This window comes from Trypanosoma theileri (assembly GCF_002087225.1).
Source record: "Trypanosoma theileri isolate Edinburgh chromosome Unknown TM35_Tth_8_V1, whole genome shotgun sequence".
Taxonomy (NCBI): Eukaryota; Euglenozoa; class Kinetoplastea; order Trypanosomatida; family Trypanosomatidae; genus Trypanosoma; species Trypanosoma theileri.
The window spans coordinates 267,401-294,066 of record NW_021639850.1 but is presented as its reverse complement, the minus strand read 5'-3'; the positions used below and the strand labels follow the sequence as shown (position 1 = coordinate 294,066).

The window sequence follows — 26,666 nt, the reverse complement described above, 5'->3', positions numbered from 1 at the left end:
ATATATATATATATATATATATATATATATATATAAAAGTGTGTACACAATGACTCCATATGCAAACACTTATGAAGCGAAAGAAAACAAAGAAAGATAAAAAAAAAAAAGACAACCGGCACAAAAGTTGTAATTCAAATCATTTATTTTACATGGAGGATATTAATATGTAGAAACTCCTCTAGAAAAAAAAGAAAAGAAAAAGAGTTATGCCGTACTGTTTCTTGCAAGATTTTTAGCAAACGCATTTGCTTGAAGTATGGATTTCCTCTTTTTTTCTTCCTCCACCGCCCTCCATTGTTCCTCTTTTTCTTGTTTTGCCCGTCTGTCATCCTCTTCTGCGAGAAAGTGGAGAATAGCGTCTACATGTTCTTGTTCTGCTGCCTTCAGCACCCTTCGCCTCTCATCACATGTATCCTTAAAGTAGGAGACTGTGACATGCGTACACCCTGCGTATTCCCGCACCAACCGCACCACTTTATCCACTTCCTCTGGGGTTGGTTTATACTGTGCGTGGTGGGCGAGCATGATGAGCATGGGCACCCGCACTCTCCCTATGGACTGCTGCAGCGTGTCCACCTCGCCCCGCATGCACGGCGACCAGACGGCCTCCTGCAGCGTCGGGAAGCCCCCGCCGGCGAGTCTCGCCGGGGTGACGGGGATGTCGTAGTGGTCGACGAGGGCCCGCGAGTCCTCCTGGCGGCCGGCCGCGACGAGTTCGGCGACGAATTCCGCCCGGGCGGCGACGCCCTCGGGGGTGAAGAGGGGACTCGCCGGGTCGCAGACAACACCGTGGAGAATGGCGCGGGTCACGAAGGCGGTGTGGCGGCCATTCGCCAGCAACTCAAACACCACCTGCACGCCGGTGCTCGTCGCGAAGAGTGTAATCTCACGCATGTCGTAATCCTTCACCAGAATAGAGAGGAGCTCATCCACGTCCTCCGCGTCGTGGACGTGGTCCTGGGCACCAAAGCCAACGCGACTGCTCGGGAGTTCAACTTGAGCAAAGGCCCAGTCACCACTGAGCATCTCTGCAAGCCTGGGGAAGTAGTTAAAACAGAGGAAAGATTCAGACTGACCTCCAATCCAGAGAACACATCGCTGCGCCCTCAGTGACCCTCCACCCATTAGGAAAACAGGAATCTTACAGTAAGGATCCTTATAAAAGGTGAACAGGGATCCCTCAAACATGATTATGAGTATTAGCTTGTATATATATAAATATATAAATATATTTATTTATTAGGTGCTTCTACCCATATATTATTACATATGAGTTTCATAGATATACAAATACAAGAAAACAGTGTAAAATCACAGAAAAAAAAAGAAGAAAAAGAGAACACTTAAATTAGAAAGTGGTTAATTAACATGGATAATTTATACGGTAACACAGACACACACAAACACAAGAAAAAAAAAAAAAAAAACGGTTTCAAACACTTTGATCATCTGATCTGAATTATCGCTATACAAATACACACACACACACACATACACACACCAATAGTATTAAAAATAACAACTACACATCTGTGAGTAAAAACAACAAACACCATCACCCACCACTACTACCACCAGAAGAAGAAAAGGAAAAAACAGAAATATCAAAAAAAAAAAAAAAAACCTAAACAACACCTGAAGTGGCACTAGGCTCAACAGCTCCCCTCTGGAGCAGAATCTGTAATTCCTCTGGCATATCAGGTGTGATTTCCTTAACAAAATGTAAAACACGTGTTGCCATAGCTTTATACACAAAATCATCCTCAGATCCAAGACGTTTCATATATCGATTAGCACGTTCAATCTCTGCTAAGCTCATTGAACGTGCCATAGGTGCCATATGCGAACCAAGTACCCGTACCATATAAGGTGGACATTGTGCCGTTATACTGAGACCCATGAGTATAGGTTCTAACAATGACCAGTCCTTAAAACCATAGCGAAACCCAGTCTCAGCAGCCTGTATATAGAACTCTGGATCATCATAGCCAAGATTAGCAAGACCACGTGTAGCTCCAGCTAAGGCTTCAGGACCCATCAAATCAAGACGTAAACGTGCTTGTTTACCAAAGAGATGAACAAGTGGATGTTCACGTGCAGGTGGATAAAGTCCTATGATATCAAGGATATCCCCAAGTTGACTTGGTGTTAAAAGACGAGTACATTCCGCTGCACGATCCATAAGTGCTCGCATTAAAGGATCAGATGGATAAGGTACAGTACTACAGATATCCATTACAGGTGCAATATTACGTGGATCCATCTTAGATACATACCGAAGCGTACAAGATGCCATAGTTCCAAACATAGAATCACTAAGTAATCGAAGTCGTTGTAATGCAATAAAAGCTTGTATTAATTCTCTTTCTGAAAGGTCTACGGCAACTTCTACAAGAGCATCAGCGTAAATTTCAACATGTTCACGATTTTTATAATCCATTGTACTAAAACAAACAAGATAATTTGTTAGTGTTACAGCATCCATATTCTCCACATGTTCTAAACCACATTCCACTAGAGAACGAAAAGTTCCTATAAATTTTGGTCCTAACGCATTAAGAGCGTATAGAATGTTAACATAATCTTCAGGTTGAAATTCTCCCATTCTTTCTTCTACAATTTGAAAGACACGACGCAATATATTATGTGAAACACCTGGACAATAAGCAAGGCTCATAGCTGTTAACGATATATCAAGAGCACTTAAATCATCATTTGATTCAATTATACGTTTTGCTAGTTTACCTAGAAAATCTGTGTTTGTACACTTGAGTCGTGCCAATTCTGTAACGGTTAAAGAAAGTTGAGTTGGACTAAATTCTTCAAGAATTGGAAACATTAATTTTAGTACTTGATTTATTTTTCGTTCATCTCGTTGTTTTGTAATATTCATAGTACGAAGCACCAATATTAACGACTCTGGCGATATAGCTTCCTCCTCTGGAACGGATACCTCATTCGGCATACTGATAATACCCACCTTTCGGAAAGTATCCGCAATTAAATTAGCCTGAAAAGGAGAAAGGACTGTCTGATCAGAACGGCGGAAAGCGTCATGAAGTCCCCGCATGAAATCAGGGTCCTGCGTCATTCCAATATTATCCATATTATACGCAGTTGTACAGATTTGATAAATATCTTGTGCAGTAAACTCTACAAGATTAAGTTTACAACGTTCAAAGATCTGTTCAAGTGGAGCTGGACGCGTGGAAACCATAGTGGCAAGAGCGGCCGGGGCAGCAGTAGAGAGTACATTAAGCATCTTTTTTTTTTCCCCACAACTACACCTAATGTAATATAAATAGCTTTGTATTATTATTATTATTAATATGAATGAAATGAATTCCATATCGTTGATGATTAGTGAAAGAAATTACATTTGGAAAAACAAAAAACAAAAAAAACAATGGTCATATAAAAACAAACAAATGAAAGAGTAATACAAGATAAAAAATAAATAATAATAATAATAATAATAATAATAATAATAATAATAATAATAATAATAGTAATAACAATAATAAAAATTTGCGAGTAGACAGTTCCAAAACATTATGTGAAATCATCAGCAGGATCATATCCACGTCGAGACCAGCGACTTCCCGACTCTCGCTGTAACTGTTTCGCACGTCGAAAGATCATTTGATGAACATTCTTATCTGTAACACCAAGCTTCGTGAGGAGTTTACGAGCCTCAGCAAGTTCTTCATCATTTAAAGAAGGGGCCAATCCTAATATTCCTTTTGTAATCATCTCTTGCCCTCTCCTATCGGCTACTACTTCTTGTGTACAACTCTTCATTAAATTGGCTAATTTCTCAAAGCTACGAAATCCACCCTTGTTATTTTGCAGAACGATCACCAGTGTATAAAAATCATCTGTAAAGTGTTGCAGTTGAGCAAGATTTAATATAACTTGTTCTAACGCTTCACCATCAAAGGACTCTGCACGAAGAGAAGCAGCGAATGCAAGTCCTACAATACAAGCATTACCTTTTGCTGGAGGATAACTTGAAAGAAGGTCTAATATAAACACTAATTGTGGTATGGAAAGTTTTCCTCCATCTACTTCTAAGCGATTCATTAATTTTGTCATAATGCTTCCAGTATCAATTGGTAATACTGAGAGAATATCCATAAGTGCATCCACATGACGGATATCCACTGTAGGTACGATAGATTCTGTCTTTTCCAACAATTCCGGTAATCCTGGAGTATTAGCAGAAATACCAAGATCTATAGTAGATTGTAATATCGCGAGTAAATCACGATCCACAATTTTATCCAAATGTCTAGAAGTATCCGAAAATATTTTCACAACAACAGGATGACGCCGTAAATTATATCGTGCAGCCACTACTAATAAAGCTCTATGATATGTTGCATTATCACTCTCATTAAGATGTACGACGGCTCGTTGTAGGAGTTTTGGCACCATACGTGCAGGAGCAGATGAGATTTGTGGATGTCTTTCAAGTGCCATAGCCACAAAGTGTATTTGTTCACGGTGAAGTTTTTCCATATGAATCTCAATCTGATTTACAAAAGCCACCATTGAATCATGACTTTGTAGTTTACTAAGATTGAAATATGTTCTACAAAGATCTGTTTGCGATAACTTTGAGGCAACTTCACAGCTTCTACGAGTTAAGAGATTCGTGAAGGAATAATCTTGATAATGAATTGTAGCTAATGCTCGTACAAGAGAAGAAATCTCAAAAGGTTTAATTTGTCGTAATTGTAATTCTAATGCCTTGCAATGTTTTTGAATTTTCTTCATCCCATCAGTTCCTAGAAAATTACTCGATTGATACTCCTGTACAACCTCCCATATTGCGGAAATACGTTCCTCTATAGAAGGTTCATCAGCAGATGTTGTTGAGAGATTGGATCCTTTCTTAGTAGTAATATTGTTTTCAAGTGAAACAATATGACTGTTATTTTTATCCCCTTCTTGTTGTTTCGTCTCTGTAGATGTTGTATCCATCTGTTTTCCATTTACTCCTACTTCTCTTGAAAATGATGAGGATGAAGATAATTCACAAACAGTATCTGGAAAAGCTGCAAAGGTTCCATCAATAAACGTCCGCTGAAAAGGAGTTACGGTATCTGGATCTATATTTTGATATTGTTTGTGAATACTACGAATAAAAGCTTGGTTTCTCTGCAGCATTAAAGTATCTTCCTTTGATTTGAGTAGTGCACATATTTTGTAAATATCCTCCGCACACAATTCAATACGACTTGTGCTAACCGCTTGAATTAATTTCACAAGACCTCCTGCCTGCATCCAGTGTACACTACGCCGCATCTCTCGTTAACTAAAAGAAAGAAAGAATGAAAAAAAAAAAAAAAAAAATTTCTGATGATAAACAACAGTTAAAGGAAAAAAAAATATAACAAGAGGAATAAATAATAACAAAAAAAAATAATTAAGGACACAAATTTAGGCAATAAACAGTTTTCAAGATGATCGCTTTTCTTCTTCATTTTCTTCTTCTTCTTTGACTCTACCGTAATAGAAGCAAAGACCAATAATAATAATAGGTACCCCAGACACACCTATATATATATATATATATATAGAGAGAGAGAGAGAGAGACTTTAGCAATAACTGTAAATGTAAGTATATAAAGTAAGTTATTGCCTCAGTTCCATGGCTGAAATAACAATCGACTGGAAACACTCACAGGTATATCAGTGAGTGGTGGAACACTTTCTTTAGCATCTGAGAGACTTTCAAGACTGTGACGATCTTCTTTAGCATTTGAGTCTACTACACAAAATCCATCCGTGAGTGGATTTGTACGGTATAAAACCAATAAAAAAGAAGTGGAGAGATAATACACAACTGACATAATCAAAAGAGCCGGCATTGCCTCTGCCCAATACTTATCCGGGTAATAATTTATAAGTGCCCAGTCTAATAATGATCCTGGAAGACAGGCCCAAAGAAAATACATCACAAATGCTGTGATGATAAGAAGCCAGGCAATAAATCCATTGATCGCCACTTGGTGGCCTTTACTAGCACCTGCCACTACGGTTTCCGGATGATTTTCCGATTTGAGGGTCATTCTTCTTCCTTTTCACTTTCTACAATGGGTGTGAAGAACGGAGTTTCCAGATCTATACACAGAGATAGAGACCTCTATAGATATATACATAGATATATGCGTAAAGAAAAAAAAAAAAAAGAAAAAAAAAAAAAACCAGTTCCAACAAAAAAAAGAGGTGGAAAAGAAAATACATATTTATATAAAAGACACATAACAATTAATAAAAACAAACTCAATACAAATACACACATGCACAGAGAGAGAAAGAGAGAGAGAGGGGTGAAGAAAAAAAAAAAAGAATTCAACTATGAGATTAGAAACACAGGGTCTGTTTAGACAACATTGTTCGTCAGACATATCTCATCAAGCAGCATCTATGGGTTTTTTTTGTTATTTCGTTTTTTTTTTTCTGTCTATGGATTTTTATTTACAAAAAAATTATGTATATGAACACACATATGCGTCCTCATTAGCGCAAAGAAGACATAAAGAAATAAAAGAGAATATTACAATAATAGAAAAAAAAAGAAGAAATGTTAACTATTATATATCACCAGCCAACCATTTAGTGAAATACAAAGTGATTCAACAGTCCAAATAAGACCCCTCACGATCGAAAAAGTCATCAGGGTTAGAGGAAATATCTGTCTCAGCAAATTGTCCACTATCAACCGTTTGAGTGTCCACATTGCTGGGGAGAAACAAATGCGTTGATTTCAAACTCTCATCCGTACTAAAGACTCCCTCATCTCCCAATATTTTCTCCAAATTATGAATAGAATTACTTTCTATCCCAACTTCTTGAAGTTTTTTTGACAAGTGTTGAATCAACACTTGTTGTTTCCCTAATGCCTGTAAAAGAGTACTACGATCCCCATTGATAGCAATAAGTGAGGGATCTATCATAGATATATCATGTATAACTTCTTCTTCTTCCTCTTCTTGTTCTTCTTCTTCTTCTTTCATAGTAATTGTACTGTCAAACACAGGTCTTGTGAAGGATCGATGTTCTTTTTCACTTTTCAAAGAAGTTGGGTTTTCACTAAAAGATGCACAAAGATTTGTTTCCACCATCTTCACACTTGGCTCCATCAATATATCTGGGGTAAGAGGGGATATACCGTGACTATCGGTATCTAACTCCCCTAATACAAGCGATTGGTGAATAGATGAAATCACAGGAATAGATTCAATTCTTTCTTCACGAGTATGGAATGAGTCACCTGGTGGTCTTCCTATAGAATTAACAGGGAAAGAACTTTCACTTGTTGTACATGAAGTTCCCATTTTCACACTACGAGTAAGATCTATTCCAACAGTAGAATTATTACATGATTTATTTAAATTTCCTTCTGGGGGATATGATACCGATGCATATCGATTACTAATACTCTTTGCTCTTTCCATAAAAGATGTCGTAGAAGAACCTTCATTATTAGAAACAAGGGTAACAATTACGCTGTTACTATCACCATGGCCACTAGGAATACGAGAGGAAACTAAATGATCTGATACTAGTGAGATAGTGTTTTTTTTAGCTTGTATTTCCTTCCCAAAATTTTTATTACTTTGTTTATCAATGGATGTATTTGTATCATTCGTTTTTGATTTATCATTTAAATTTCGATTATCTACAATCTTATTTTGAGGGATTACATTAAGTGGAAAAGATTCTTTACTACTAGAACTGGTTGGAAGAATCATTACTCCTGCAGCTGATGTGCGTGATCGTAATGGACTACCGTCGGATTTCACAGGAGTTACCCGAACCGATAGACCACGTAAATGTAGACTTGTCATCATAACGTCATACTGCCGTCGGCTGTGGGCTGAAGGGAAATTACTGTTATTAAATGGATCATTATCATCTTCTGACTTATTTTCACTATTATTATTATTATTATTATTATTATTATTATTATTATTATTATTACCATCATCACTATTATCATAGTGTGAGTCTGTCATTTTATTTACTTTTTCACACGAGGAATTTAAAACGACTGGAGAGTCAGAGACCATATTATCCTTTCCTTTATATACGGAAGGATAGGCACTTAAAGATTCCTCACTATTACCTTGTTGAGATATGACTGAAAGTGTAAATGAGGGTACCGTATCACTTCCACCAGCTTCTAACAAGTCTTCTGCCTGCGTTGCGAGAAGAGCGAACAACTCTTGAACAAAACGAAGTACATGTAATTGAAGCATGACGGCTCCGTACTGTTCTACTTCATCTGCAAAGATGCCTGGAGATAATCCAAGTTCCTCTGCAACACGTAATACGACTCCCCAGTTATGAAGAGCCCATTTTTGTTTTACTTCTCTCTGAGTAATATCACCACCACAGTTTAAAGTAGTAATATTACTAAGTGGAAGCATTTTTGGTTGATAAAAATGTATAGTAAGCCCAAGTAATACTCCACTTTGGAGAGAATCATACAAAGATTTACCAAGATCATTCAAAGCAGCATCATAGAAACTTTTATCCAGAATCTTTTTCTTATACATTTCCTTTAACACATGAAATATCCAAAACAATAAGGCTTCTTCCATACCTTTTAACTCTCCATTGCATGTAGGATCAATAAAACGAACATGTGTAATGATATTCTCCACTGAGAGAAGTGTACAACAATGGTGAAGTAACAAAGAACGGGTAATAGCAATATGTGCCCCTAAAGCAAAATGTGTTCTAGCTATCATACCTTTAGCCATAGAGACATGTAAATCAAATCGACTCTGTTGACTCCGTGAAGAAGTTTCAATTCCATCTCCCAGCGCATCTAACAACTCTTCTTCGGTTAAAAGACCTTCAGCAATAAGCCAACGAAGAGATAAAAAATGGGCTTGATATTCACTTCTTTCACCATTTAACTGTGTTACAGTAGAATTGTTACTACTGGTTGTATATTCCGTTGAGAGAATAGAACTCACTGGTGCTGTAGCACGTAGAAGAAATGAATGCATGGTAGGTGGACAATGACCGAGTACTCCTTCTGCAACTAAAAGATAAACAATACCCTCCTGAGCTAGAGTAATAGCTTCTCTTGGTACTTCTACCGTAGATCCCACTGTAGCGAATGATCGTGAAATCAGAGATTCCACTATTCTCACTTGTTCAATGATGTGAAGATAATGTGATTCCACAACAGGATCAAGTTTCTGTACAGCATATGAGCACACCCAACGCAGATTACATATAAACTCAAGCAACGGAAGAACCTCCTTTTCTTGGAACATGGCGTAGAAAGAATATTAATGCTTTGGCCTCTTTACTTATACTCTCTTACTTGTCCTAACGGAGTTACACATAAAAAAAAAAAAAAAAGTCACTCTTTAGCAAAAAAAATATAAGAAAAATATTAAAATAAATAAAAAAAAAAGTACATGATGCCAAACACATACAGACACACACAAACAAACAAACAAACAAAAGAATACACCACAACAACAAAAAAGAGAGATGTTTCTGATTTAGAAAAAAGAAAAAAAAAAAAGAATCAGTTTATCTATGTTTATGGTCACAAAGTCGGTGTGACACTTTTAGATCTATTAACTTAACTAGGGCGTGGCAGTCGATACACTCGCTGATCGTGTGGGCGTAGTAACACAGTACCAGCAGATGAACGCTCATCCCGATCACTACTCATATACCGCTGTTCTCGGAACTGAGAGTCCGCGGAGGTTCCAGATCTTCCCGCCTCACTTAAACCCGGTGTTACCCCGGAACCAAGCAAATTATCATATAAAGGAGCATTGGGTCCAAAGTGTGTACCAACACTGGCCGAAAGATAATTATGATGATGATGATGGTGATAAGTAGAAAGAGGAGGAGGAGGAGGAGGTGTTTGTTGTTGTTGTTGTGGCGGCGGTGGTGGTGGTGTTTGTTGCCATGTTCGTGTATAATCTTCTGAACGGCACGGTGTTTCTGTGATTCCTCGAGCAGCGAAGTTCTGCATGGTGCGGTATGCCTCCATCACATCACCGGAGTTCCCAGCATCTCGTGAAGAGATTGTATCTGCATGAGGAACAGAGGCTGATGAGGATGAAGATATGGGAGCTGCTTGTGGTGATGTATTCGTCGGTGTAGTTATATTTGTTGTTGTTGTTGTTGTTGTTGTTTTTTCAGTTATGGATGCTGGGACCACATTAGCAGGATTGATAGTCTCCACATCCCCAGATTGTTTATTAGGGGAATTCCTTTCATCCTCTTCAATAGCCTTTATAGCCTTTGCCAATCGTTCCCGTGCTGCTTCCTCTAAACGACGGAGTTCCTGTTCGGTGAGCCGCTCTGAGCGCTGCCAGTGTAATGCTTCTCTTTCTCTTATATTCGTTATATCCGCCACTTGTTCACGGGCAGCGGTGAGTTCTTCATGTAAAGCCTCTAAACGCCCGGCACTATGAATGCGTTGTTGAACGGCATTCAATCGAGTGATGTTTCCCATTTCACGCAGGCGATTATTTTCTTTTTCACGTCCTAATCCATATCTCCAACTTTCATTTTCACTCACAAATTGAGATGCCACTTTTGCTCGTTTCTTTTCAACAAATACTTCTTCTAGGGTTTCCGCTTGAACTAGTTGTTCTTGAACACCTTGAATACGCTTTTGAAATTCTCCTGCCTGTTCTCTCTGTTGAAGGGATTGTTGTAAATCCTCTAATTTCTGTTTGATCACTTCCTTATTCGTTTTCCAAAGTGTAGGGTATGCGTAATCTATAAAAGAATGTAATTTACTATAGGGCTTTGTCAATTCTCCTTTAGGAATTTTTTCAAACATTTTATAAGTTTCTGATATAATTTTATTAACATCCATAGAATGTGTGATCGTAAAAGCAGTTGTAAGTTCTTGTTGATCATCTATTTGCATAAGTTTCCCTCGAATATGTATAAGCCATTGAATATGAAATACGAACAACCAAAGTGGTTCATTAAAGAAAGCATGATCCATTACTTGTAACCAGACGGCAGAGGAAAGAACATCGGTGTAAAGTGAACGTAATGGTTCCCATCCCCAGTTTTCAACCATTATACCTCGTTGATCAAGATAATTATATAATTCTGCATCTTCTGTACGAAGCAATTGATTTAATAATGTTGTAAGAGCAACAGGATGATGGGGATAGTATTGAAAAAATTCTTGACCCCAATTTATTAGAAATATAAGGACAACTTCAACGACTGATTGTGTATCAATATCATACACTTGCAAAAATGGATAAATAATCATTGGTAAAAAATGAATTACGGCAAACATACTATCATGCCAAATTAGAATTGATAGAACTAACTCCATAGAATCACGTATTTTCTTGTCAGAAAGAGGAAAAGGTTTCATAAGAAACGGTACAAATGGATGTTTTTCCTTACTATGTAGTTGAGCATATTGTGGAGCCGTAAAACGTTTTTCTGGTAATTGTAGAAGAAATCTCCATATAAGAGGACGATACTTATCAGGGAATACACCATAACGTGTTAGTAAACGCTTTAACTTCAGCATATTTGCTTCTCTAGAGGCTTTATCAAGAAAAGGTCGAAGTGATAATTCTTTTTTCTTTTTATTGTTTGCATGATCATTTTCTTGACCTTCACGTATGCCTCGTCCCTTTAAAGTTATAGAAGGCGGATCTAAAGAAGTTTCACGTGTATGAGCATCACCATTTTCTTTATGATGAATACCATTATTATATGAAGGAAGAAGATTTACTTTTACCCATTTAGACACCTGCTGTTCACTAGGATGAATAAGTGGTCGTGGAAGCGTCATATCGGTAATATCTTCCCCTTCATCATCTACATGTGTGTGTGATTCTATACGTGTATGTCCTTTTTCTTCTACAAATGGATACATACGTCGTGGTAATGCCGGATTTGATTCACATGAATTTATTTTAGTTCTCTGTAAATAATATTGACGGGCGGTGGGAAGATGAAAGACCATGAGTTGTTCACCATGAGCGAAAACGGCAAAGGATGGACCAGAGACTTTAAATATTGTGGGTCTCTTAGGAACAGAACCTGTATATGGGGCTGCCATTGCAAAAGCTACCGTAAAGGTATTCATCACCACAAATACAATTGTTCCATCTGTAAGTTCACAAGCGATAAGATCATTATGAATGATAAACAGTGAACAGGTGATTGCAGGAACATTAGATAATTTAACACAACCAATAGAAGATAAATCTTCTGTTTTTAAAAATCCAACCAAAGCATTTGTTCCACCAATAGCGATGTAATCATCACATATAGCCACAGAACGAGGTCTAAGATCTACTACTACTCCTTGTATAGGTTGTAAAGTAAAAGGATCCCATTTTTTAACTAATCCAGACCATTCTATCGTTATCAATATCTTTTTCCCTACATAAACACTCATAAAATTATGTATAGTATTCACTACGGTTAAGTGTGTATGCGCACGACATGTCATCTGTGAAGTTTCCCATAAAGCTAATGCCTCTCGTGAAAGAGTCGCTACTAATGTAGACCCGGTTGTAAAAGAGGATGGACAAATAGTATGAATAACATGCTGATGAGCTGTTTTCTCTCGTCTAATTATTCGGCTAGTGTTACAGTCAATCCAAACAAGAGATAAATCTTCCGTGGCGCAAAGAAATAACGGCTCTAAACTACTACCACATCGTGCCATTGCGGTTATTGGGTATTCCAGTGTTGCAAATAACTTTACAAGATTCTTGCGTAATGAAAACATATAAACAACGGCTCCACTGCTACTCGCATAAAAGATGGCTTCATCACTTGGATCAAACACGACATGTGTAAATCGTATTGTTCCTCTTCCACCAATTAACGTCACATCTACAAATTGTCCAGTTGATCTTGTCACTCGTCCAATAGACGGCCATAATGATGCTCTGACGGTGTTTACATCAATGGCAACAGACATTAGACACACAAACACACACAGAGCCAAATCCACAGAGAGACGGAATAACTCTAAAATTTGGTGATCTAAATAAAAAGATGTCACTCGCCCTATCAAAAATAGTCAAGAGCCAAGACTATAATAAAGTCAAAAAAAAAAAAAAAAAATACAAAAAGTAAATGAATAAAATGAACACACACACAAAAAAGGAGAAGGATAGTGAATAAAAATAATTACAAGAAGAATAATAGAAGATATTAATAATATACGAGAAATTCAAAGGATCAGCTCTACACATCCCACTTCACGAATCGCACTAGCAATATTTGTTATTGGTTCTTTTTTTCTTTTTCTTTTCGTTTGGTATACTGGTTCAATAATAGAAATGATACCGCTGTATGGAGTGAGGACCGAATAAAGAAAAGAAAAAAAAAATACTTTTCTCCTTTATCTTTTTCACCTACAAACCATAAAATGATATAAAAATAAATAAATAAATATAAAAAGGAACAACGACTACAATACCGAACCAGTTCAGATTCATTCTTCAAAAAAAAAAAAAAAAAAAAAAAAAAGGAGATGCTTGGTTTTGCTCTCCCCCCTCTTCTTCCCTTAACAAAACGATCTCTCTTTCTCTTTCTCCCATTCCATTCCATATATATATATATANAAAAAAAAGGAAAATATTCAGGAGATGCTTGGTTTTGCTCTCCCCCCTCTTCTTCCCTTAACAAAACGATCTCTCTTTCTCTTTCTCCCATTCCAAGACAGACATATATATATATATATATATATATATATATATATATTAATATATATATTAACGTGCAACAGAATTTTTCTTTGAGCCGGTAGGCTGTGCCGCCATACCCCCAGTTCCATCTGCAAGAATAAATGTCACTTGCCCCCTTCGCACTTCCTCTTTCTTTTCATGACCGTGAACTACTCTTTTGTACATATTCGTGCAGCGTCTTTCATAGCAGTGTGGACACCAACGGTTTGTCCCACCGCAATAGGCACATGGATTGAGACAAACAGCACATTTTGGGAGATTTGGATAAGCATTGCACGTCGTACGTTGATAGACACAGCCTGGACCGTGTTCAATGGGCAGTGGCTTCTTTTTCCCTTTCGGCGGTGGACGGTAAGTGTCCACACCGCAGCCACAGAGTTCCTTTGGCGGCTCCTTCTTTTTCTTAGCGGCCTGGCCGTCGTCCTTCTCCTTCTTGGGCGGCATACAGACTATACTTGTATATATATATATATATATATAGAGAGAGAGAGAGAGAGAGAGAGAAAGAGAAAAAGAGAAAGTGTATGTGTATGTGTATGTATATATGGAAATAAGAAAAAATATATAATAGAAGGCAATTAAAACAAAAAAAAAAGTCATTATGATTTATAAAATGAATTGAAGCATTCTTTTATTATTATTATTATTTTTTTTATTATTTTTGCTTCCTTTACTCATTTTTCGTTCTCTTGTTAACCGGTTTATATGTGATAAAGAATGAGAGAAAATCAAAACGGATTGCAAAAAAGATATATATATATATATATATATATATAGAGAGAGAGAGAGAGAGAGTTTGCGTGTGTGTATGTGTGTGTGTTTATGAGTTCAAGTCACCAAAGAAACCGTGAACACGTCGTCGTCTCTTTTCAAAAGTGAAACTCATTTTCTTTCGTTTATCTTCTTTGAGCCACTTTGCTGCAGCCACACGTTCACGTTTCTTTTGTCGCTCTGTTTTTTCTTCCTTTTCTTCCTCGCTTTCCATGGACTCATCGCTATCACTATCATTATCATCTTCTCGTAGTCTCTTCTCTGACTTGCCTACATTCGTTGTAGACTTTAAACTCTTCTTCTTTGATTTACCCGCATCACTGTCACTGCTATCATCATCATCATCACTATCACTATCGGACTCTTCCATCATTGCTTCCTTCTCACGTTCTTCTTCCATTTCCCGCAGTACTGCCAAGTGTCTCTGCTCTGCTTGTGATCGCAGTTGATCCAACTCACGTTCATTAGATAGGAAACGAACATCTACAAAATCAATAGTATTATCCGTACCACACACCGCAAGCATTGCGGAATCATGACTTAATCGCATTCGAGTGATTCCTTCATTTCCTCGTTGACGTTGAATAGCTGCATTAGCATGTGCACTACTGCTTTTCCCACCAAGTGAGTTATGATGAGAGTATGTAAAGTCTCTGGCACTAAGTTGACAGAGATTACGACGCACAGGATACATTTGAATAACACGAACAAGACCATCACACGCCCCTGTAAGAATTACATTATGATTAAATGTACTCTCAGGATTATTAAAGGAGATGATACTCTCACACTCCGCTGGATGTTTTTCAAGTAAATCATATGGTCGACGCCAAGAACCAAATTTCCAAACTGGAATTCCTCCATTTGGTGTTCCACACACAATACTTGGAATAAAGGAACTAGTATTATTACCTGTATTATTTACAAATGCAAAACAATTTAATTCATCTTTTCGTTTTTCACTGTAATCTCGGATTTTACCTGCTCGAAGATCAAACACGCCAAGGCACGTGTCACCACTACTTGAGACAAGTTCTTGAATATCAGAGAAGTAAATCATCTGAGAAACATAATCACCATGTTCATGATAACGAAATGCCGGAGCTCGTTGACGCATATCCCAAAGGACAATCATTCCATCATCATCACCTGTAGCCACCACATTCTCATCACAAACATTAAGAGCAGATATACCAAACTTGTGAGGGTTTTTATCTTTTTTCTTCTTAGTTCCTTTTTTTGTTACCTTATCCTCTTTATTTTTTTCTGGTTTACTACTCAAAGTTGATTTTTTTGATGAGGTATTCACACCAACATGTAGGGCAATTTGCTCTGCCACACAATCCAAGACTGTAAGTGTTCGATCACTACTAGCCGTTACGAGATAGTTTCCATCCTCTGTAAACTCCATAGATGAAATACCTCCTTTCGGATGCATACGAAGATTATATGGATTTGTCTGTAAATCATTATGACTGGTTTTAAAGTATTGTTGTGTGATTGGCCGTCGCTTTGTCTCTATTCCACGATACTCATGTACTTCCAACTCACCAGTGACGAGACCAGCGGCGAGGAGTGGGAGGGATGGATGCATGGCGATATCGAGAACAGGTGCGGTGGTGAGAAGCGACGGCGGTACAGTGATGGCGGTTCCCTCACCAAAGAGCACATCATCATCTATTGCAGTACAGTCAAGATTCATTTTTTTTTTTTTTTAAATTCTTTTCTTTTTGTTTACGTATTCCTCTTTTCACTCACTCACTCAGTCAGTCAGTCAAACGAAGTCTGAGTTATCGTTGAATACCTTCTCTTTTTTCCTGTACAGGCCTTTTTGGTAGGAATACTCTCTACGCTTGGGTGGGTTCTTCTGCAACGGGAATGCCTCTTATTCGCAATGGAGAGAAAAGGGAGAAAAAAAACAAAACAACAACAATCATATCAATAATAATAATAATAATAATAATAATAATAATAATAATAATAACAAGTAGAAGAATATAAAAAAGGCTCCAAAATAATAACAATATAAAGGTACTGAAACTAATATATAAACAAATGCAAAGAAATACTGGTATCTGGCAATTTCAAACAAGTGATACTGTCTTCTTTTTTTTTTTTTTCTGTATCCCTCATCCTCTTAGTTTTTCTTTCTTCCCTTTTTTCTTTTTTTTTTTTTGTTCGCATTCACTTTATTTCTACCGCCTTCGCTAAGGTGATGATACATCATTAAAGATACGCAAGAGAAAGAATCACAATATTCACATTACGATATAGGAAGAGAGAGAGAAATAAAAGAAATTTCACCACCATAGTAATGTGGAGACCAAGGAGCTACAGAAACACATACACAACAAAAGACAACCCCAACGCATAAAAAAAAAGTGTTACTGCATGGACTTTAAAAGGCGGTAGGAAATTTTTCTTTTCTTTTTTTTTTTTTTTTAATGATATGAATCGGAAAGGCAAACAAACAAACAAAAAAAGAAACATATAACTAGTAAAGACAAAAAAAAGGTAATCATAATGCAAACCAAATATGAAGAACAGAAAAGAAAGACAAGAAGGAAAATGAAGAAAATGTCTTACATTTCTATCCTGACGCAATAACTGAAATACAAGAAAACAACGCCAACGAGAAGGAGGAGTACAGAAAAAAAAAATAAAAAAAAAAAAAAAAAGAAACACAAAAGCATCTCTTAAACGATTGGCTCTCCCCTTTCACCTAATACATCGCCTACAGAGAACGTCCAATCTTATGTGTTGTGTGATTGTAGTTAATAAATCAGTGTGGGCAGAAAACGTGCCTCTGCCCCAAACACACAGAGAGAGAACTACTTTCACTTTCTTTTTCCTTCTCTTCTCTTCTCCTTCCCCTTTTTACATTTTTTTTTTCTCCTTATTTTCCCCCAAAATATAGATTTGCCCTAACCCGAGAGAGATTGCGAGTTGAATCATCATCACATACACACATATACATTACCCATTACTGTAGTTCAGTCTACTAGTGACTCGTGTGTGTCTTTCTCTAAAAACTCCGCCACGCGCTCCGCCACTCGTCGCCTGTTGCCAAGCTCAGCGAAGAACCAATGACCGCCTGGAAACGCGATAACCTCCGATCCATCATATTGGCCCTTTACTCCAATATAATGTTCCCACTGCGGTGTATGCAACATCACCGGCTTCTGCGAACCGTAGAGAAAGAGCACAGGAACCGCAACTGGGATGAGAAAGCGCTGAGAAGCAGGGAGAAGACGGGATAATCGCAACATCCAATAACGAAGATAAATCCATCCCCATGCGGGATCCACATCAACGATGTTTTCACTATCACTTTGTGTCTTTGCAGATGACTTATCACTCCAACGGAAACACTTGGATTTGTTACTTCCATCAAATGTACGGCATTCCTCACACTCTACACTATTTCCATGACAACTATAACAGGTATAACAAACACCTGTTGCACTGGGATGTGGAGGTTGTGTATACATCAATAATCCATTTGTATAGTAATATCGACATTGATGAAATGCCGCATCCAATGTGTTTACACCACTTTTACTATCGGTATTATCACAACCAAAATGGATGATGGCATTCACAACATCTACTAAACGCCATGACTTCCAACGAGACCAAAGAGGAGGGTCCTTTTTTTTCTTCTCTTGTACATAAGATGAAACTAATACGAATTCCTTTCCAGCATTTTTATTGGGTTTAATGGTGGGTGAACATGCATATCGATATTGAGGTCTACGGGTGACTCGCAAACAGACACGTAAAGCTCTTCTTCCCAAAAATTCTGGAAGTAAAATATAAGCTGTAACAATAATCAATTGAAATAAAAAAATAAAAGCCCACCTTAGCCCAAGACTAAATAAACATCTACTCTTATTATCATCACCTGGAGTTAAAAAAGATGTATCGGAAACAGGTCCACCCGTATCCAGCAATACCACACGAGAAAAAAAATAAGGCCGTGTTAACAAGAACTCAGAGGCCACTACACATCCCCAATCATGAGCAATAAGCATTGGTCTCTCCAACGGAGAATGTTCCATTGCGGCGAGAATAGCAATCTCAAAGAGATCCACCAATTCATCAAAGGAATACCCTAATAAAGGAACAGGAAGGGCAACTGCTCCAGTTTTGGAATGATGGCGGAATAATGGGGAATTATGATCAAATCCGGGCAATGTGATCCCAACAAGTCGGTAGCTCTGGGCTAATGCATGCATGAGATTCTCACGAAATACTTCAGGAGTGTCCGGCCAACCGGCGAGAAAAACAACAGTGCGGCCGCTAAGATTACCGGAGATGTGAACGTTCATTTCCCTAAAAAAACCACAAACAAACAAACACACAAACAGAGAGCCCTTCTCTCTTTTTTCTTTTTCTTTTTTATTTCTCACTCAATTGCCTGTGTATGCCCTCGAAACCTGAGAATATTTTTTATAAAATAATCAATAAATCGTAAATATCGGGAAACAAAAACAAACAAACAAAAAAAGAAGCGTTGAGTCGTACGTGCCGACTTCACGCTTTGAAAAAGTTTCCTTTGTGATCCTTAGATGATGTGTAGAAATGTACACCCGTTACTTCGAGAGGCGGGGAGCTCTTTTCTACACAAACACACACACAAACGAAGAAGAAGGAATTATATATGTGTAATAACTATTAATCTGTATAAATACAGTGACCTATTATTATTATTAGTAGTATTGGTTGGTTTAAAAGCGTATAGAAGACAAGAGAAAAGAAGAAGAAAAATAATAAAATAAAAAATAAAAAACAAACAAGTTTGTAAGAGATATTGCAGAATCAAAAAAAAAAAAAACAAAAAAAACAAAAAAGAGCCATATCAATAAAGGAACAACGTTTACACCTATGGATGAAAAAGAAAACAATAGGAAGAAAAACAAAAAAAGGATAACACATGATTCTCCCAAAGTAACGCCTTCTTTCTGCACACGTGCCCATACATACGCACACATGATGGCGCACGCGCCTTTTCTCTTTTATTATCTACCTTTATGATAACAATAGCTTAAAATATATTTACCACACAAAATGAAAAACAGTAAAAAGAAAAAAAAAGCAAAACAACAAAAAACAACAAAAGGATCACACACGTTGGTAGGCGCAATGGTGGCATCAAACAAGGAAAAAAAAAAGAAAAAAAAACAGATTTTTTATCTTTACACCTTTTTCCCACTGCCACATCTTTTTTCTCCCTTTTTTCTTTCATTCACACACATATACATACATACATATGTACTGATACCTCCCCCAAAAGGGGGCATCTCTCTCTCTCTCTCTCTTCAACAAGAAGAGTTAATGATGGTGTTTTTCTTTTTTTTTTTTTTTCCTGTTGCTGTCTTCGACAATGAAAAAGAAAAAGAAAAAAGAGAAAGAAATGGAGACAAAAAGAGGACAGCCGCTCACAACAGCGGACGCCAAAAACAAACAAACAAAAACACACTCAACAACGAGAACAGCTTTCATGTTCAATGAAGAACAATAACAAACACACCTCCGCCACCGCCACTGCCACCACCACCACCGACACCATTAATCACACAAATAATGAGAAACCAAATATTAAAAAGGGGAAAAAAAGAGAGAGAGAGAAAGTAACAATTTCAATCCCAAAATAAGGTGCTCTAACAGCAAAAAGGAGAAAGCAAAAGAAGGTTAGCAAATACGCTTGATCAATTATTTTCATCTTTATAGTATCCTTAAAGGAAGAAAACACAAATATTTCCTTTCAGCCAAAAAAAATTCATAACACTCAAACTCTTAGCAACCTCAATATAATATAATATATATTATATGTGTGTATATTCCTCTTTAAGAAGATAACATCACTTCTTCTTTTAGATCCACGTCGCCCTGTTCCTTTTCTATCATACTGCCAAAGATTCAGATAATGCCCCCAGGAGACCACAGATCGGAAAATAATAACAATAATAATAACAACAATAATAATAATAAAGAAGTAAAGGTGAGTGAATGCATGAAAGACCCAACGAGTAGAGAGAAGCCATATCAAAACAGTTATGCACTAACACAATAACGGGTTTGTAGACACCCTGCAAATACATGAAAAGAAAAGCAAGATCCATGAAGAAAAAAAAAGAAAGAAACGAAAAAACAAACAAACAAACAATAAAATGACAGCGTGTTCACGGAAAACATCAAATAACCACCTTTTGGTTATTTTTTTTTAAATCCCATCCTATCTCCTATCACTGCTTCTTTCACATTTATCGTCCCACCTTCCTATTTGCTTTGGGTCCTCTCTATTCCTCAGTTCGCCAAATAATAAAAGGAAACACCTCAATGTACCGTAAAAAAAAAAAAAAAAAAGAAAAGAAAAAGAACCCCTCGTTTTACAATTGTTTTCCTTGTGCCTCAACATCAACTCCACGTGAAGTATACAAACAACGACAAACCAAACGGCTTATTCCCAATCATACATACACACACGTACTCTCTCCACAGTATATTTCCATTTATTACAAATTCTATGCGTTTTATACTTTCAAATCGTTTTACTTCAAATGACATCCGTTTATTGTCCTTTTGCGGTTTACAACAAACAACATACCAGGAAGACAAGCACACACACACACACCGTCACAAACTCAGACATACATACGTATGTGAAAAACATGGGGTGTGAAATACGAACGAGAAAGTATAAAACATCAAAGAAAACATTTGGAAACCATCAAGAAAAATAAAAAAAGAAAATACATGCGCAATCATTGTAGAGTTGAGTCACATCATTGATCACCACCTTCAGAGCACCCCCTTATTTATTTCACTTCTTCCTTACCCATCATCACGTCATTCTGTAAACGCAAAGGCAGTGGAAGAAAACGAAGTAGAAATAACAACAACAAAAACAACAACAAAAACAACACTACTTATTTTAATTCAAGGGTTGATGCATGTTCGTCCAGTTTCCAGAGTAAACTTGTTGAGTAGGAATAGAAACTTGAGGGTATACAATGCCCTGTTGTTGTTGTTGTTGTTGCTGTTGCTGCTGTTGTTGTTGTTGTTGAATTGCACTTGGTTTTAGATGCGGCGCTGGCACCATGACATGCGCTGGGGTGTGAAAAGAGGTGACCATGGGATACAGAGTCATTCGTCCATCACCTGTTGGCATGAGCACCATAGGAACCTGCTGCTGCACCTGTGCCTGAGGATAGGCTGCCATGTGTTGTGGTGAATTCGGACCAAGTGATGGATACACACCGGTGTTAATGCGTTCACGTTCTTCTGGAGATGCAAACATGACAGGCACATACGGCATTTGCATTGGAGTTGTTTGTCCCATAGGCGTTCCACCGCTCATGCGATGCGATGAGTAGGCGCGTGATGCCATATCCTCTAATATCTGATGATGTTGCTGTTGTTGATGTTGTTGTCCTGTTTTCACTGCCAGTGCTGCTGCTGTTGCTGCGGCCGCGGCTGCTGCTGTTGTGCCGGGAACATCATTTGTTTCTTCTTCGCTGCTGCCACCATCTGCCTGTTGCATCCAAGACCGCGCGAAGCTCTCAAGTGCGTGACGGGCGGATGGTGGAATAGCCCGCGATGGTTCGGGCGGTGGAGTCGCGGCGCCGTCGACGAGAGCGCCGAGATGCGGCCGTGCGAGATCGAGCACCGCGTCGTCGTCACCGTGCGATGACATTTCCCCTGCGTAGTCGTCTTGTAGAGATGCGAATACATCTTTACTGTTATCATTCCTCTTTGGTAGCATTGTGCCCCACGGCAACAAATCATCACTCTCTGCATTGATTGGTGCAGCAGTTAGTGCGGCTATAGCGCTGGTGGTGAGGCCAGTCATCCTTGGGGATGTTGTTGTTGTTGTTGGGGCTGTTGTTGCCGGTGATATATGTGTAGAGAAAGTTGCTGCAGCTGCAGTTGAGGTGGTTGTCGGCCCATTCACACGCGTTGAACGAGGTTGTGGAATCGTGAGTGATGGGGCTTCACGTCCATCTTGTCCCGATTGCTTACCCTTCTCAACAGTTCGCGAAAATTCAAAACGAGATGTCATTGTTCCACCCATTACAGTTCCTGTTCCTGATGCTTCCACGGTGTTTCTCTTTATCTCTGCAGTATTGAATGAATTTGAGGATGTCGCAGCTGAAGATTTAGCATTACCCCTTTTATCCACACGTACAGTATTTTTCTCTGTTGATTTTCGCTTTGCCTCTGTTAATTCCGTATACATTATTTTTTGACCAATGGACTCCGGTGTTAATGACTGAGTAGAAATAGATGTAGGTGGAGTTGGGGAGACAACCTGTTTCGAAACATTTACTTTAACATTATTTTCAGTGCTCCTACTCTCCATGCCATCAGGAACTGAACGTTGTGCTGATTGGGGTGCGGGTGTTAAAATCTTAACGTTTGCTTCTGTTGAGGATAATGGTACGGAGGGTTTTGTTGTTACGGTGGCTGCAGGTGTTGCCTCTGTGGAGGAGACCGCTACTACCGTTGCTGCTGCTGCTGTTGCTGCTCCTGATTCAGAAGTTAAAGTTGCTGCTTTTGCTCTCATACCTCTTGGAAGTGGAATACTCAATACTTTTGTGGTATTTCCTGAAACACTTTTCACACTTGGTTGGGCCTTTGGAGCAGTAGCAGTAGTAGTATTAGCAGCAGTAGTAGTAGTATTAGTAGAAATAGCAGGTGTTATTGGTGTAGATATAATATTCTTGCTTTTACTTTCCTTCCTGGAAGACTCCTGCACGACCGAAGTGCTCTGCAATATCTTCTTATTCTTCCCCTCACCACTTTTTCTTTTTCGCTCTGTACTACTTGCATTACTGCTTGTTTGCTGCGGTGATGCTGAGAGAGGAATAGACCGTGATGACGGGGCTGTATGAGATGTATCCCCCACCACTGAAAAGGGCGCCGTTATTTCTTTCTGTTCGGAATCCACTTCTTCTCGTCTACACATAGATGATGAGGATGTTGATGAGGATGATGGTAACATCACACCAGAATCGTTTTTAGCTACAGAAAGTGTAGATGAGCTCTTTTCAGATGAAGCATGATGTTGGGATGAGTGTTCACTTTCACCTACCGTCTGTGCTATCTCTTTCTCTGTCGTTTTCACTACCACTTCTTCTTCTTCGTTTTCCTTTTCCTCTTCTTCTTCCTCTTCTTTTTCCACTTTTTCTTCGACCTTGACTTCCTCTTCCTCTTCCTCTTCCTCCTGTGACATTAAAGCAGTAGTTTTACTTTGTACTTCTGACACGTCAAGACTCTTACTTTTATCCATTACAAGAGCAGTATCAACATCAGAGGAAGAAAGCATTTGCTTCTCCGTTCGACTTGGTGGTGATATACATGAAGATTCTCCCAAAACATTTTCTCTTTCTTCCATATCGGTTTCAGTAATTCCCTTCTCAAAGGCACTTGAGGAATTTGTACTTTTCATCACCATTGAGGGTGATAATGATGGTACAATCACAGAAGGTTCTGCTTCTTCACTACCAGAGAGTTTCCTTAACACTGGATTCACCCTAGTAGTTACCGCTGCTACTACAGTTGCAGTTATACTATGATTAGATCCATTTGATTTTTCCCCATTTAACTGCACAGAAGCATGGACAGTCTTTTCCTTTTGTTTCGGTTCATTCTTTATTGTTTTTGTTGTAATTCCTGACACTGTCACCGCTGGTGTTGATGATGCTACCGATGATGAAAAACCCCAATCATACATGTCAAGAATTGTACCAAACAGAAAAAGCCATCCAAACGCAATGGTATTCATATAAAGAAGTTTCTTATACCATGCAATGTGTTGTACATTTAACGCCGTGTGATGAACTTGCCAAGAGGCATCTACAGCAACCATAAACAACCATACAAGTGCCAATGGTCCTGTTGAATGTATTCGCCGAGGAGAATAGGAGGCGATATACAATATAAAGAACCCAGAGGATACACAATTTGCAGTAAAAGAGAGAGAATGTGCAGGTATAAAATAACCTACAAATCCAATAACGAAAAGATAAGCAAGAAAGCAAACAATACTCTCACGTAGTGCTTTCTGAAAATCTTCACCTTTTCCCTTTCCTAAAATGATGTAACCGACCATTACGGTGCTGAGAAGACCCATACAAGATGTATCAAAGGCCCATTCAAACATCATAGTAGAGAACCACATACATAACGCCATACCAAAATTAAATCCCAGAAAGTAAAAGTAATCCAAAAATAAACGCCGTAATATTAATATATTCCTTAAAGGTGTATTCAAAAGGTTTTTCTCAACGTTTTCAGCTACATTAAGAACTCTCCATATAATTTCACGACGAGCACGTTGTAGAAATTGTGTATCCGTTATAAGGAGAGTAAGAGAAAATGCCAAACTGTAACTTGAATATAGTGTATACACCCACGAACGCTGACCTGACAATGCCAAAAATGTATCCCGCAACGAATACGACGGGAGCCAAAAATAAGTTATAAGTAGATAAAAACCTAATAAACATGCTGCTGAACCAAGTCCAAAACGAGCCCAATGAATGGTATTAACTACAAATAAAGCCACAGATAATCGATGAATATTTCTAAGATCTAATGAGGCCAAAATAATAGTAAACCATACGAATTGTTCCACTACAAATGCTGTTCGTGGTCCCACACGTCCTTTTCGTTTTTGCTGCGATAAACTATTTCTCACAGCTGGTGTATTATTAATATTAATATTATTATTATTATTTAATCGAGCTATACAATGTGGACAAGACAAAGACATTATTTCTTCTCTTCTCATTGCCTCATGCGTCACCAGTATTACTCGCAGTAGCGGCACTATCGTCTCTACCACAATAGGAGAACAACCACGCAGAACAATATCATAGCGACGCACCTGTGAACACATAATCCACAGAATAACCGTCACCACACGCCAAAAGACATCCACTTCTTCCTCTGTTCGCATGCGGATAAGATCTGCATTTTTGCGGATGGTAAAGCGATCCTCCAACACGTGAAGGGCGCCTTCAAACCAACCAATCACCGTTCGTGAAGGGGATAAGTGCCAACCCATAATAATTTCCAAAGTCAATTATAACCAAAGTTTATAATGGGCTAAAGTTTCACCAATACAACAAGACAAAAAGAAATTTATTTAATATCTTGTTTCCTTTCACAATTCAGTCAACTCACACAAACACAGAAAAAGTGAGAGTGAGTGAGATGTTCTGAAACAACAATAATGGCCCCTCAAGGAGAAAAATAATAAGAAAGTGCCACACAAATTTGTATATATATAAAAAAAAATATATATATACAACCTCTTCCTCTTTTCCTTTTTCGCCTCGTATTACTCTGCACCTAAAATCACACGGGTAATTTAGCAGCAGTAATAATAGTAGTACTAATAATATAAATATTATTAGTATCTAATCAACAATAATAATCACAGCGACAATAAGAGTAGAAATGATAAAAGAAGATTGAGTAGAGATGAACCACTAGGAGACAACAGGTCTATTGGAGAAGTGATGACGCTTCTCTCCTTACCGTGTATTTATATACAAAAACGATTTTTGTTTTTGTCTCCTAACAGTATTCTTCTCTCACTTTCTTCTCCCCCTTCTCTACAAGAACCTCTTTTCTCTCTTCCTTGGCACCTTTCTTTTCCCCCTCTTTACTTTGCTTCTTTTCCCTCCTGAATACTTTTTCTTTTAACCCACTCTTTTTTTGTTTTCCTTCTTTGTCGGTTGATTTGTATTCACCACTCGCTTTCAATCTATCTTTTTCCACCCTCTCTTGCTTTCTTTCTTTTCCCCAACACCCACACAAGTTAATGCGACTACTGCTGTGTCTGGTGGAAATGGATAGTAAGAGAATATCTCTCCACAGAAGTGATAAGAGATAGAAAAGAAAAACGCGCCCAACAAGAGTAAAGACAACCAAACAAGAAGCGTGTCACCTGCAGAATAAGAAAAAAGGCGCACAAAGAAGAATAAGAAAAAGAAAAAAAAAGGAAAAGGATTCAAAAAAAAAAAGTTTTAAGAGAAAACAAAAAAGTTAAATACAGAGGTAGGAAAGTGATTCTTCACAATCCCACTATGTATCTCTTTTTTTTTTTTTTGTTTACTCCCGAAACCAGTCCTTTTT

The 26,666-nt window shown here is 38.0% G+C and overlaps 10 protein-coding genes across 10 annotated transcripts; all 10 read right to left on the bottom strand.

Moving 5' to 3' along the window:
• Positions 1-207: 207 nt before the first annotated feature.
• On the bottom strand, positions 208-1,191 carry TM35_000082120 (putative radial spoke protein 3; the record flags this gene model as incomplete). Its single annotated transcript, XM_029024077.1, has 1 exon — positions 208-1,191. The coding sequence occupies one exon, from the start codon at positions 1,189-1,191 to the stop codon at positions 208-210; it is 984 nt and encodes a 327-aa protein (XP_028884480.1).
• Positions 1,192-1,627: 436 nt separating this feature from the next.
• TM35_000082110 (uncharacterized protein) lies at positions 1,628-3,265 on the bottom strand (the record flags this gene model as incomplete). The annotated part of the gene is made up of 1 exon (XM_029024076.1): positions 1,628-3,265. One exon carries the CDS (start codon positions 3,263-3,265, stop codon positions 1,628-1,630), a length of 1,638 nt encoding a protein of 545 aa, XP_028884479.1.
• A 290-nt stretch (positions 3,266-3,555) lies between these two features.
• Positions 3,556-5,313, bottom strand: TM35_000082100 (uncharacterized protein; the record flags this gene model as incomplete). The annotated part of the gene is made up of 1 exon (XM_029024075.1): positions 3,556-5,313. One exon carries the CDS (start codon positions 5,311-5,313, stop codon positions 3,556-3,558), a length of 1,758 nt encoding a protein of 585 aa, XP_028884478.1.
• A 338-nt stretch (positions 5,314-5,651) lies between these two features.
• On the bottom strand, positions 5,652-6,080 carry TM35_000082090 (phosphatidylinositol glycan, class P; the record flags this gene model as incomplete). The annotated part of the gene is made up of 1 exon (XM_029024074.1): positions 5,652-6,080. The coding sequence occupies one exon, from the start codon at positions 6,078-6,080 to the stop codon at positions 5,652-5,654; it is 429 nt and encodes a 142-aa protein (XP_028884477.1).
• Positions 6,081-6,647: 567 nt separating this feature from the next.
• On the bottom strand, positions 6,648-9,305 carry TM35_000082080 (uncharacterized protein; the record flags this gene model as incomplete). The annotated part of the gene is made up of 1 exon (XM_029024073.1): positions 6,648-9,305. The coding sequence occupies one exon, from the start codon at positions 9,303-9,305 to the stop codon at positions 6,648-6,650; it is 2,658 nt and encodes an 885-aa protein (XP_028884476.1).
• Positions 9,306-9,622: 317 nt separating this feature from the next.
• TM35_000082070 (uncharacterized protein) lies at positions 9,623-12,973 on the bottom strand (the record flags this gene model as incomplete). The annotated part of the gene is made up of 1 exon (XM_029024072.1): positions 9,623-12,973. The coding sequence occupies one exon, from the start codon at positions 12,971-12,973 to the stop codon at positions 9,623-9,625; it is 3,351 nt and encodes a 1,116-aa protein (XP_028884475.1).
• A 799-nt stretch (positions 12,974-13,772) lies between these two features.
• Positions 13,773-14,189, bottom strand: TM35_000082060 (uncharacterized protein; the record flags this gene model as incomplete). Its single annotated transcript, XM_029024071.1, has 1 exon — positions 13,773-14,189. One exon carries the CDS (start codon positions 14,187-14,189, stop codon positions 13,773-13,775), a length of 417 nt encoding a protein of 138 aa, XP_028884474.1.
• Positions 14,190-14,565: 376 nt separating this feature from the next.
• Positions 14,566-16,218, bottom strand: TM35_000082050 (WD domain containing protein; the record flags this gene model as incomplete). Its single annotated transcript, XM_029024070.1, has 1 exon — positions 14,566-16,218. The coding sequence occupies one exon, from the start codon at positions 16,216-16,218 to the stop codon at positions 14,566-14,568; it is 1,653 nt and encodes a 550-aa protein (XP_028884473.1).
• Positions 16,219-17,509: 1,291 nt separating this feature from the next.
• On the bottom strand, positions 17,510-18,847 carry TM35_000082040 (uncharacterized protein; the record flags this gene model as incomplete). Its single annotated transcript, XM_029024069.1, has 1 exon — positions 17,510-18,847. The coding sequence occupies one exon, from the start codon at positions 18,845-18,847 to the stop codon at positions 17,510-17,512; it is 1,338 nt and encodes a 445-aa protein (XP_028884472.1).
• Positions 18,848-21,453: 2,606 nt separating this feature from the next.
• TM35_000082030 (uncharacterized protein) lies at positions 21,454-25,590 on the bottom strand (the record flags this gene model as incomplete). Its single annotated transcript, XM_029024068.1, has 1 exon — positions 21,454-25,590. The coding sequence occupies one exon, from the start codon at positions 25,588-25,590 to the stop codon at positions 21,454-21,456; it is 4,137 nt and encodes a 1,378-aa protein (XP_028884471.1).
• Between the last annotated feature and the right edge of the window lie 1,076 nt (positions 25,591-26,666).